This window comes from Pogona vitticeps, chromosome 2 (genome assembly GCF_051106095.1).
Source record: "Pogona vitticeps strain Pit_001003342236 chromosome 2, PviZW2.1, whole genome shotgun sequence".
NCBI lineage: Eukaryota > Metazoa > Chordata > Lepidosauria > Squamata > Agamidae > Pogona > Pogona vitticeps.
This window is the reverse complement of record NC_135784.1, coordinates 157,037,233-157,050,956: the sequence shown is the minus strand read 5'-3', so window position 1 is coordinate 157,050,956 and position 13,724 is coordinate 157,037,233. Positions and strand designations below refer to the sequence as shown.

The 13,724-nt window shown below is 41.5% G+C and overlaps 1 protein-coding gene across 1 annotated transcript; it reads left to right on the top strand.

Annotated features, from left to right (window-relative positions):
• The first annotated feature begins 1,379 nt into the window (after positions 1 to 1,379).
• On the top strand, positions 1,380 to 13,374 carry COIL (coilin). The gene is made up of 7 exons (XM_020783770.3): positions 1,380 to 1,672; positions 2,233 to 3,397; positions 4,864 to 4,950; positions 6,551 to 6,598; positions 9,281 to 9,350; positions 9,920 to 10,008; positions 13,046 to 13,374. The coding sequence occupies exons 1-7, from the start codon at positions 1,413 to 1,415 to the stop codon at positions 13,172 to 13,174; spliced, it is 1,848 nt and encodes a 615-aa protein (XP_020639429.3). The 5' UTR covers positions 1,380 to 1,412; the 3' UTR covers positions 13,175 to 13,374.
• Positions 13,375 to 13,724: the final 350 nt, after the last annotated feature.

The following is a 13,724-nucleotide window of genomic DNA, read 5'->3' as shown; positions in this document are numbered from 1 at the left end:
ACTCCCAACCTCTGGCTCCGCAGCCAGATGCCTAAACCACTGTATCCATCAGACTTGGATACAGAGAATTCTGAAAGAAAGCAGCCATACACACTCAGGGCTACATTCCACATTCCAGGTAAAAACATAAAGCTTCTACGACAGTTTATTTTGAGTATGATCAACTTGAAGTACAGTTAGCTTATTTCAGCTCACCTCCAGTCTGAGCAACCAAGCGTCTTGTGACCTTTTAAAGGTTGACATTTTTAAAATTATAGCATAAGCTTTGGTGGATATTATTCAAAGCTTGTTCCATAATAAAATGTGTTAAATCTTGAAGGTGCCTTAAAAACTGTTGGTTTTACTTCACAAGATTAACAGGGCTATTACTCTAGAAACCATTTTGATTATAACAGCCCTCTCAAAGCCCTGCACTCGTGTTTAAGGGGGAAGGAAAGATGCAAAACTCAAAAATGCAATGATCTGTACATTGAAGGATCCCTTATACTTTTTTTAAAATCATACTCGTTCATTTGAAATTACTGCATCCAGTTAACCTCCACACACCCATTTTAGAAGTGGGGGAGGATGACCAAAATATAAGGTATATAATGGCAATGCACTTAATTTTCACATCAAAGCAGAGCTCCTGCGCCATTTCATCAAGGGACTGTGAATCCTTTTCCAGCACTGTGCTTGTCTTTACTTTTACCAATCTGCATCTGATGGGGGCCCCTTCAGGGATAGAAAAACAGACTTGTACTGTATTTTCAGCAAACGACTTCCAGAAGTTGTTGTAGTAAATATACAAGACAGATGTGCAGAGTAGGTGAGGAAGACCCTCATTTTTGCATGTTCAAAGAGTTGCTAGTGAGCAGAAACTATGCTATAACTACATGCATTTCAACTGCTGTACTCTATGTGAAATAAGAGACTAGACAGGGGCGCAATGCGTCTCTAGTAAGTCCTGTCATTCGCACTCAGGGCAAAAAATAAAATAGACAAAAACAAGCCGGTTTCCGAGTAAAGCTGCCCCTCTTGAATTCCTGCCTAGTCCTCATATGTGAAAAGCAGACCACCCGAAAATAGAGATGTTTCGGTTCTTGTTCACGGCAAATTATTGCAGGCTAACCACAGAAGCTGAGAAAGCGTGCACGAACATGCGAACGCTTTAGTGAACCTCGGCCTTTCTTAAAATTCTGCTTTAAACTAGACATGGCTCGGCATTTAGGTAACCATCAATATTTTTTTTCCCCATTTTCCGCCGCCTCCCGTTCTTCGCCTTCTCCACCGGAGCGCTTCCACCCGGATTCCAGAAGGTGGCTCTAGTCGGGAAAGGAACCAACCCCGGACGGTTCGCCGCCTTTTTCGCTTTACGACCTGGCTTGTCCCCCGCAGCATGCCGTAGCAGCTGCCCCCTCCCCACTTCCAAGATGGCGGCGGCCGGTAGTGGCTGCGAGTCTCCCGTGCGGCTGCGGCTCCTTTTCGACTATCCGCCCCCGGGCAGTCCGGCGTGCGGGCTGTGCTGGCTGCTGCTAGAGCCCAGCCAAGTGCGCCTCATCACCGACCTGATCAGCCTCATCCGGGATAAGTTCGGCTTCAGCCGCCGCGCCAAACTCAGCCTCTTCCTTGACGGGGCGCTGCTTCCGCCCACCGAGAGCGCTCGGCTGGTGCGGGACAACGATGCTCTCCGGTAAGAAAAGAAGCGTCGGAGGGCCTGGCGGGGCGGGGGGTGGGAGTCCACGGCAGGGCGACCTCCTCTTGGCTTAAGCTTGCAGCCACCACTCTATACAAAGGGGGTGGGGATGAACCCATGACCAGCCAAGGGACATCAGGTCTAACTCTACACAGGGTTAGGCTAGTTGAGAGGAAACGCCAGTGTGTGCAGAGCTGCAAGCCCTGGTTTGAAGTAAGATGGGCTTGACCCAGTAAGGCTGGCTTGAAAACCAGTATACTGAAAATCAAGCTGTCAATTGCAATATATTAACACTCAATTCTTTAATTTGCAAACCTAAATACATTGTGAGGAATACACTGGACCCTTTAGAACAGACTTTCCGGTGAGCATGCATAAAGGCTGGTACTGGAAAGTAAGACACCAAAGCTGGAAGCAAGCAGGCCTGTTGAGGTAATTAGGATTTATTTGCCTATACTGTATCTCTGAAGGCTGGATGACTGAAACTGTGTAATTTTAGTGTGAAAACATTTAATCGTGGTGTAATATTCACCTTTTTTTCCTTGTTCATTTGACAGTGTCAAATTGGATGAGGTTATTGGAGAAGACAGTTGTGATCAACTCACCAATGGTTTCAGCCAAGTGTCAAAGAAACAAAAAAAACAACACTGGCAAAAGTCTGAAAGTGAAGAGGAAGGACATAGGAAAAGAAAGAAGAGTAAACACAATTTTGAGCATTTTTCCAGTCAGGAGGAGGATGCCAGAACTGTTGTGGATTCTGTAACACAGAGGAAAAGGAAAAAAGCAGTGATCAAAAAAGATTGCATTGCACACAGCGAGAGCTATGACGATACGTCTCATTTGAAGAAACTCAGGAAAAAAACTGACAGAGAGAAAGAACGGGAGACAGATGGTGACAAGAAGAAGAAAGCAAGAAATGTTAAAGCAAAGGACTCTTCACAAAAGGTCAAAAAGACTTCACTTTTGAATTGTAGTCAGAGAAGCACAGCAGAAAACACAACAACACAGTCAAGCACAAAGAAAGGTGGAACCTCAAGTGAATCCTCCACTTCATCATCAGACAGTGATGATAATTTGGTAGCTACAAAAGAAAAGCACTCCCACAAAACTAAGGTGGCATCACAGCAAATAAACAAATCACAACTGGCTACTTCTGTAACATCTGTTTCTTCTGCTAAACTTGCTGCCAAACAAAAAGACAAGAATTCTCTTAAATCAGCAAACAGCAAAAAAGCCAACGTTCAGTACTCCAGTTCGGATTCACATTCTACTTCCGGGGATGAGGAAGAGCAGAAGAGCAGCAACTTGAAAAATAAACGACCAAATAATAACAAAGGAATTGTGGCAGCACCAGTGACAAGTCCAGCTTCAAAAACCAAACCTAGTACTTCCTCTTCAGACTCTGATAGTTCAGAATCTGGGACTGTCACTATTAAAAAGCCCAAGATTGTAGCCAGTCAGCCCTTGGGGAGGGATGGTGGTCAACAACTGCCTGCTGCCACTTGTGGGTCAAGCATAAGTTTGAGTGACAGTGTAAGGGGGCGTGGAAGAGGAGAAAGCCCCTTTTGGAAAGGTCCCAGGGTTCGTGGCTGTCGTGGTTTGGTCAGGGGTCGGGGAAGAGGGAGAGGTGAAAATACTAGTTTTTATTATAATTACAATGATCAGCATCACAAAGAGCAACAGTTAAATGAAGCGGCAACAAACACTTCAATCATTATCCAGGTGAGTCTGATAGTGACTTTGTTTTTGTTTGCAGGACCCTAGTTTATTTGTTGACAGAACTAATTAGTATAAAGTAAAGGATTGAGCCCCTAAATTATCTGTAAAAAAAGTCTACCTGTGGAGCATTCTGTTTCCTTCACGGGGTGTACACATGTCTCTAGAAAAGACAAGGGCAGCTTCCAGAGATCAGGCTGGTGATGGTGATCACACACACCATCTGCACCTTTAAAAAAAAAACTTGGAAAAGCTCTTTGTGATCCGTAGGGGGGATGGAAGCAGTTTTGCTAATTCTTGGTGCTACCCATCAGACCTGATTTGGAAGTGAGAAGGCAGAGCATGATGGCCTTCTGTCCCCTGCTGGTTTTTCTAACTCCTGGAGAGACATTAGAGTGTTTGGATCAGTGTCTGGATGCAGCGGTGGACTGGACGAGCATCAGTAAACTTAAGCTGAAAGCAGACAAGATGGTGGCAGTGGCTAAGCAGTTTCCTCATCCAGTATTAGGGAGGTTGCATGTTCTGGCTTTATACTCTTTCTCAAGGAGTGGCTACAGTATTTGATGGACACTCATTGTGTTGCAGAGGATAGAGTAATGGACTAGGACTCAGGAGACCTGAGTTCACACCCCTGCTCAGCCATGGACACTCACTGGGGGTGTGGAACTGGTAAAATCATTCACTAAATGTCTCATTTACCTTAAAAGCCCTGTTAGTGTTGCTGTAAGTCAGTTCTGACTTGAAGGCACATAACCACAAGAACGATTACTGTCAATTGAAGCACATTTCTACCTCTGGCTAGTATTCTAACTTCAAATGGACAGGACTAGAATCTGTGCAGTGATCCAGACTTCAGACTTGATTACTGTAGTAGCCTCAACTAGCGCTGCTTTTTAGGTTGATCCAGAAGATGGATCTAAGCTGCCAAGTGGAACAGCAACTGGGAACATACAGTAATGGTTCCAAAGCATTGCACTGGCGGCCAAAACACTATAGAGCCAAGTTCAAGTTGCTTTTATTCACCTGCTTGAGGATTAAGATGTCTTCCTGTAAAGTGCTGTTCCTGCCAAGGATACAATGTGCGTCTAGATGAGAACGCCCTGTGAAATTCCCTCCCCTCCTCTGTTATATTGAGCACCAGATCTTGCAGGGTTTCAGCAGCAACTGGAGACTTCTTCATCCAGGCTTTTGTTTAAACACATTCTGTAAAGTGCTTTTTAACAGAGTTGTTATACATGGTGTGAACTTAGCATGTTTTTTTAAGCATTACGTGTCCCTTGTGGATTATCTTGATATGAAAAAGAAGTAATAAATTGTGTAAATAATAATAGAATGCATCTGAACATGGAAGTTCTTTTGCTGACCTTGGATTCTGCATTTTTTTTTCTTCTATGATATGTCGTCTTTTTATAACATCAGCGATGTTCCTAGAACCTGTTGTAATTACATTACTTTTAATCACTGTTTTATAGAATCCACTGGAGGCTCCAAAGAAGGACTATAGCAAATTTCCTCTACTTGCTGCTCCTCCACAAGTAGGAGAGAAAATTGCCTTTAAGGTATGCAGTCTTAAAACACATATTTAACACATTTCAGCTATATGACTATAGCAGAACACAAAATATTTATATTACCAGGAGGAGTTATGGTCGATTGTGCTAGTGTATTTTTCTTGCATGGGGCGGGTAGATCAAAACAATGTACTCTAGCATTTGCTTGAGTCGGGTATCAAGTCTCCAACCTGCCAGGCACGTGATTCTTCAAAAATGAAGAATCATTATTCAGTTCCTAGAGCTTCTCAGAACTATATTGCAGATCTTGGCACTGTATTCTGAAAAAATGACTTCCCAGCTCTTTTGAAAAGTCATTTGTTTGCTTACAGGGGTACTTGGGTGGATTAAACTGTTTCTAGTCATCTGTTATCATTTTGGGGGGGGGGGTTAGACATGAAGTGCAAAATACGATTATTTGAAAAATACTGAAAAGATTATACAAATTTCAAGGCTCATTACTTGAGCAGACAATACATACTTAATTGGAAATGAAGACACGTATTTCAGCATTGGCTGAAAGGAAACCAAGTTATATTTTTAAGATCAAGAGCAGATTGATACCAGCGAATATTGAAGAAGCTTCTGCTTTAATTTCTGTATCTGTGTCTGTATTCTGTACCAAACAGAGATTTTAAAATTGTTTATAGGTAATTCTTACCAAGTCAGGGAATGACAACTGATGTTGGAGAGGGAGAAGCAGATAGAAAGATCTTCCTGCTGATAGCATTAGTACTGGAGTGGTATTTGATTCCCTTTCAGGAGTTAAGGTTTGCCATTAGTATTGTGTTACTAATTGAGTTTGAGGGCCAAACTATCATTTTTCTCAATGGGCTGGCTAATAAAGCAGAATGATTCCTAGACAGAAACAGGTATTTTCCAGTGGAAAGCCTTGGAAAACACTTGAGGATTACTTGCTATCTTATGCCATTAAATTATCCCAATATTGACTTCCTGATGGGGGGGTTGTGTTTCTCTCGGATTGGTGCCAGGAGTTTCCCCACAAGCTTGAGGTCTGACAGAAAATGCCGTGTTGGGAATTGAACTTGGGTACATTATTACACCGAAACCTGATTAGAAGCAACCTTTTTGCTAAAATCTGACAAGCTGAAATTCACCCTCTTTTCAGAACAACTGCTTAAATTATCTTTATTCCCCGGGCCATTCATGTTTATATTTTGAAATTCCCCTTTCTCCTATTTATATTTCCTAGGATTGGTCCTCTGTCCTACTAAAGCTGTATATATTTTAGAGCAGGGATGGGGGAAACCTGTATCCTTCCAGATGTTGTTAGACAGCAATGCCTGTCTGCCTCGGCCATCATACCCCATAACAAGGTATCATAATTATTGTCCCAAAACATCTGGAGGGCTTCCTATTCCACACCTATAGTTAAGAGTCATCTGTGCTGCCATCTCCTTGAGTTCTTTAGATCAGCCAAGTTCAGATAGAAATAACTCACAGAATTCTGTTTAGAATTGCAGAAGCAGAGTGTCATGAGCCTGGGTTGCTGAGCTTTTTTTTCAAGATTGGGGAGAAACAGGTGAAAGGAGAATGTCTTTTGAGATTGCAAGCCCATACACCTAGTGTCTGATTTCTCTTTCAACAGCTTTTGGAACTAACTGATAATTACACTCCTGAAGTATCGGATTATAAGGTATTGCTGCAATGTATGTAGTGTATATCTCTATCGATACAAGGTATCACTACCATGTTCAGGGTACATGCTTATAATTGGTGTTTATTGGTGTTTGCCATATTGCCATTTCCCAGTGCTAATACTAATTAGAAAAGAGAGACGTAAGTCAGTATGTCATTGGTTTTTAAATTTCAAATTAGAAAGGCAAACCCCGACACTTCAGGGTCAGCCTTCTCACACCACCAGTCTGTCATAAAGCTGTAGTAAAACTGGCCTGCTTTGCACAGTTGTTTACAGCATGCTTGACATTATGTAAGCAAAGGTTTTCTAAGAGTTGTGTGTCTGGAGCAGGGAAGCAGGTGTAGTCCTATATAAATCCTGTTTTGTGTCTTTTTAATCTGCATCTCCATATGCTCATAGATAGACATGGGATATTTTTATTTGTATACCTGGGAATATGAATGCAAATATCAGCACCACGGGTGTCTGGGAAAACTGGATCCACCCCCACCCAAACCATCAGCTCCACTTACTGCTTGCTTTGCTGCGTGCGCACAGCCGTTGTCATTATCGCGTCAGTCCAGTCAGCCCAGACAGCACTTCCCCACATCCCCCAACAAGCAACTGCTCAAGAGCTGAGCAGGGAAACTCTTCATCCGGCCTCCTCGCTGGAGTGGTCGGCTGAGGCGGGGGGGAGTGCCAGCTGGGCTGCTTCTTGGATTGTTGTGACAAGAATTATACCGGCTGCATGTGGTTACCAGTAAGTGGTTTGGGGTGTGTGTGTGTCCAGTTTTCCCAGGGATACAAATACAAATACCCCATGATTACTCATAGGCCAAAAAAGCACCTTTAAACGTTGACCCTAAATAAACTTGTCTTTGTAATGACTTAGAATGTATGCCATTGGAAATGAACATTTATTGTCTTTCTAATTTTGCCCTAACATAGTCAACTGGTAATCATGAGTCTTTGGCCGAAATCTAGTTTAGTCCCAACTACAGCATAACCAGTGAACAAAAACCTGCTACTTACACTCCAGATAAAAAGAACTGAGCCAATTCGAATGGCACAGTCGGGAATGCATGAGAAGCCTGTCTTCCCAGCCACTGGCAGACATGGTACAGTTGCTTGTATAAGTAGCAGAGTTTTGCCCTGTGATCTGTTTAGTGTTTTATCTACTGTGTTTCCCCCAAAATAAGACAGGGTTTTATATTAAATTTTGCTCCAAAAACACATTAGAGCTTATTTTCAGAGGATGTTTTATTTTACAGTCATGTCATCTTCTGGTTGCTGCACAGTGGTGGAGGGCGGGGTTCACTTAACTAGGGCTTATTCTTGGGGTAGGGCTTATATTACGGGTATCCTGAAAAATCCTACTAGGGTTTATTTTCAGGTTAGGTCTTATTTTCAGAGGAACAGGGTAGATACATGTGTACATTTTCTTCTTCTGTGGTTTGCTTCAAACCCAACAAAATGAAAGTTTTGCCTTTGTTTCTCTGATTTGTTGGGAGTAAATCAAACGACAGAAAGAAGTATGCCTACAGTTGGACAACATGCTAGATTATTTGTCTAATTGTAAGGTAAAGGTTTCCCTTGACAATTTGTCCAGTCGTGTCCGACTCTAGGGGACGGTGCTCATCTCCGTTTCCAACTCATAGAGCTAGCGTTTTGTCCAAAGACAATCTTCTGTGGTCACATGGCCAGCGCGACTAGACACGGAACACCGTTATCTTCCCACCGTGGTGGTACCTATTTATCTACTCGCATTTGCATGCTTTCAAACTGCTAGGTTGGCAGGAGCTGAGACTCCATCGCGTGAGTTCGATCTTACGACTGCAGGTCCTCTGACCTTGCAGCACAGAGGCTTCAGCAGTTTAACCCGCAGTGCCACCATGTCCCTTTTTTCTAGTTGTACCTCTTGCAAATAGGAGCGGTCAGGAAACTTTGCCAGCTGTGGTTCATAGTTGATCCACAACTCTTCCCGTGGGTCCAGTCTGCACAACTGTTCCAAAAGAACTCAGATGAATAATTAAATGTAGATTAAAGTAGGTGAAGAAGTTAGGGTGTATGTTTATCCCAGATGGCCATTTTGGGAGAATACCAACTGGCATTGCATCCTGGGATCCTGGATTATAGGACTAAATACTACTGACCAAGTTCTGTGGTGTCTGGGAAGTGCCATTGCATTGAATTAAAATATATATTGTATAGGGACATATAGAATTGGGAAAGTGGAAACTGCATGAGTGCATGCACATACCCACACAAACATATTTGTGTGTGTGTGTTTGTAGATAGATAGACGCATACACATATGCATGTCCTTCTTTATGAGATGCCTGGCCATGAAATTAGATTGCCCGTTGCCATGGAATAGAAAACAGCTTTTCCCACATAGCAGCAGTGAAATGCCTGTTTTTCCAACAGGGTCACCACTGGTGTTCGAGCTAATCTTGATTCCTTGCTTTCCTTTCTAGTAAGTCAAGCTTGTCTCTGTCCCTGTCCCTCTCCTGGGTTCTGTTTCTTGATTGAGTGTAAGTGAACATGGCTTGTGTAATTTGTCCGGTTATATAGCCTTATGAAAATAGTTAACCAGAGTGAAAACGACGACAAAAACAAATGTCTGTGCAGACCAAGTTCTTAAATTCTACTTGACGTCTTGTAAATACAAGTGTTTAATCCTTCCCCCCATCTTGTAAGGAAGGAAAAATTATCAGCTGGAATCCTGCTAACACAGAACTAGAACTGGAAATCCTTTCCTTTTCATCAGGTAAGAGTTTTGCTGTTGGGGAGCCATCCCTCTCTCCCTGTTTCACCATGGAAAACTGTACATTATGTGGAGATGTGGGTGGCAGGGGCTTTCTGCGCTGTAGCACCTCAACTGTGGAATGCCCTCCCATTGCAGGTTTGACTAGGACCAGTGTTGGCATCATTTCAATGCCAGTCAGAACATATTTGTTAGAACCTTTGTGGGGTTTTGGCCTGATCAGCTTTTGTAATGCAGTAGTTTTATTGTTCTAATTTTTATGTCTCTTAAATTGCTTTAAAGAATTTATCTTTTTAAATTGCCCTATACAGCTTTGTAACCTGCCCTGAAAGCTTGTGATTAAGGCAGGTGGTACATGTTTTAAATAAATAAATGTCATAGCCGAACGTGATAATATATTTGATTCTTGTGAGGAAGAGCAGCATGTAATTCTCATTTAAAGCTAGGATGATTAATTTTTTGCATAATTCTGGATTAAGGAGCAAGTTATTTGTGTAGACTTGCCTCACAAGTTGCAGTGGCATTATAAGCACTCCAGAGGTGATTTTTATTTTATTGTGGGCTTTTTATAGTTGCAAAAGAGCCTGGGAAGTTTGATCTGGTTTACCAGACCGCAGATGGAGCTGAAACAATCGAATATGCCGTGTCTCAAGATAAAAAGGTATGATAGCACTTTATTGAAATTACTTAGCAGTACAAGACTTCCTTCTGAAAACTATTTTCCATGTTTCTCCAAAAATAAGACAGAGTCTTATATTGATTTTTGTTCCAAAAAACACATTAGGGCTTATTTTCAGGGGATGTTTTATTTTATTTTTTTCATGTACAACAATCTACATTTATTCAAAAACAGTCATGTCATCTTCTGGTTGCTGCACAATGGTGGAGGGCAGGGTTTCACTTAACTGGGGCTTATTTTTGAGGTAGGGCTTATATTATGAGCATCCTGAAAAATCATACTATGTCTTTTTTTCAGGGAAACAGGGTATTTATTACTATGTTTGCAGAGCATGATCCAATCTCACCTCTGTTATAGTGGCCAAAATTCTATTAGTGTTCACCTGAGGTTTGTGTAAGTAGCCACAGCTAATTGAAGTAAATTGGCAAGATGCTGAGGTGCCTAGACACACATTCAAATGCACTCTCCACCTTGTTAGACAAAAGTTAGCTGCAACAAGTTGCCCAAAACATACACAAACACCAATAGGATTCTGGCCAGTGATCTATGGACTAGATCAGAGGTAGTGAATCCTCTTTTTGCCTGAGGGTGCATTCCATTCAGGAAAAAACTTTCAGATACCTCAAGGCTGGAAAAGAACTGGGTAGAGCCAGTAGCAGAAACTACTTTCTTGCTGTTTGCTGAGATCCATCAGTAGGGTCAACAGGGGAAGGGGAAAGTTTTAGATTGCTCTTAGCTACTGGGAAACTGCAGTTTGTTTGTTTGATCACTGTGAAGGTGGAGAGAGACTTAAACCATTCTGACCTCCGAGCTGTTCTACTGCAAGTGACTTCTCCCTTGTAGCTGTTAGCAGCAGAGAAATTGCTGTCTGTTCTCTTCCTCCACTTCCCACAGATGGTAGTCAATGAGCTGGAGAGCATAGCAGATGTTTAAGACAGGATCTGGCCCATGGCCACAGGCTATCCATGTGTGCTGTAGTTGTTTTAAGAAACTCCTTGGTACCAAATCAAACTGTCATTCTAATTGCCTATTTTAATAGTTACAGTATATACTTGTACTCAACCCAAACTTTTCTTTCTACAAAATTATACACTCAAGTCATATGGCTACTTTGATTTTTCACGAGTATACCCTGGCCAAAACCCTGTTGCTTAGTGTAGTGAGTAGCATTAGAGTAGGCCATTGAATCAACTCCCCCATAAGTTCAATTGATTCAAATGGGTCTACTTGACTGGTGACTTACTGTGTTTGTCAGTCACAATTAAATTAGACCCACTTGAATTATTAGAACCTATGGATGTGTACCATCTCGATGGGAAGGTAAACAGCGTTCTGAATCTAAGTCGCACTGGCCATGTGACAACGGAAACTGTCTTCGGACAAACGCTGGCTCTATGGCTTGGAAACGGGGATGAGCACCGCCCCCTAGAGTCGAACATGACTGACTAAATGTCAAGGGGAACCTTAACTTTTACCTTTATGGATGTGTTAACTCACCAAATTACCATTGAATCAGTGGGCTTACTCTAGTGCAATGTATTAAATTAAGCAATAGGATTTTGGCCATTGTTTCATGTGTTGGTTACACATAAATAATTTATTTATATAAAATAAATACAAAACAGTCATAAAAGAATATATTGAAGTGCTGACATTTTGTCTATGCTTTTTAGCTTTGGATTTCCTGCTGCTTTTAGTCCTGGATACTGACAATGAAAAAGCTGATTTGTCCTATAAATGTCGATATTGTCCATTGGTATTGTTAGCTCTCCTTTCTTAAACAAAGGCGTGTTTGCAGTGTTTTTGTCATATATACAGTGGTGCCTTGCACAGCAAGGTTAATCCGTTCCGGATTAACCCTTGCTGTGTGAAAACATCGCTGTACAGATCAAAAAAAGCCATTGGAACGCATTAAACTTAGTTTAATGTGTTCCAGTAGCAGCTTTACTCACCGTACAGCGATGTTTCTCCGACGGCCGGCAGCCATTTTCGCTCCCTCCCCTCGCTTAACGAGGGCGCGAAAACGCTGCGCGTGGCCATTTTGGGGCTTCCAGCGGCCATTTTGAAGCCGCCGAACAGCTGATTGGCGGGTCGCAAAGCGAAGGTCAGTAAGCGAACCGCTTACCGACCTTCGCTCTGCGATTTTGAGCCATAGGGGCCGTCGGTGTGCGATCGCATTTGCGATCGCTAGAATGGCCCCGTTGTGCGGATTTGTCATTCTACGGTGCACTCGTGCGAGGCACCACTGTATATATAAAGGTTTAAATGCAAGGGTGGGCAAAGTGCTCTCCTGAGCCCTCTGGTCCCTCTGCCAAAAATGGCTTTCTCAGGTAAAAAATATGAGTTGAATATCTTCCGGGAAGCCACCATAGAGAGCAAAGTCATCTTAATAAAAAGGTTCAGTGCTCTCCTGGAGTGTTGGGACACCCACAGATATGGATTATTCAAAACTCGAAGCAAATTTCTGGTTACTTCCATTTTTGTTTCTTTGTATTGGTCATTTTTTGGCAGGCTGTACAAAATATCTGTCTGTCTAGTTATCTATCTCTCTTTGCTACCTTTCTCCCCATAGGGGACCCAAGCTGGCTTGCAAAGATTAAAATGATACAAAGCTAACAAGTTTAAAATACTATACAAAAAACTGAATTTTAATATAATGTTCTGATATATTAATATAGTTTTATTCTTTAATATTTAAACCTGGCTTTTAATATCATTATATAGCATTTTAAAAATTATGTTATTAATTCTTTAACATTTGAATGATTTACTGTTTTTGGCTTTTAATATTGTTTTTAATTATGTAAGCCTCCTTGGGTCCCTTTTTTAAGGGGAAGGCAGGAAAAAATATTTTAAATAAATAAATAAATAAACAAATGTTAGTTTGTGGGTAAAAAAACAAGATTAAAAATAGGCCTCCAAACCCATCAGAAGTTGCCTGTCCCTTGTTTAATGTCACTGAAATTTCTTTGCACTTGCCATGTATGTGTTGAGTCTTACCACTTGTTTTCTCTTTTAGATAACTCCAAGTTGGAATGCACTCATTGAGCCAAGACTATTAGTTGATCCTTCTGATAATGAATCAAGTCCTAAAAATGGAACCCCTTCAGATGTGAACATGCTTGTCCCAGATGTAAATAGTTTGTAAAGGCTTTCTTTCTGTTTCTAAAGAGTATACCTACACTAGTTTTTTTTAAATAAAGTTTTATTTAATGTAACAAGGCCTAAGGAATATAAACAATTTACCAATTATCTAATGTATTTCAAAAATTTTCCTCTTATCATTAGTTGATATTATAAAAACCTAAGTTGACATACTTTCTTGACAATAAAGCTTAGTGGGAATGACTTCTGAACAGTCATGTATAAGCTGGGGGTCACCAGCTGCACAATCACAACCAGAGTTCTGAATGACATTAATCAATATTTCTTTTTGCCACTGGATCAAACGCCATTATGAATTTGATTGGCCACTCAAGTAGACAAACCAAAAAGAGGACATAAACTTTTTAACCATTCCTACTTCTTTGATTGTCACAAGTCTATATGGTTAGCTTAGCTTAAACTCTCTTTGGCCATTTTTTTGGAGCCTCTTGATTTCCCCCCTGTGAAACAAGAATGTTTTTCTCCTCTTGGTGGTTTCTCTCTGGTCAGTTTCATGCGTTCACTTCTAAAGGCTGGCTGTGTATTCAGAACTG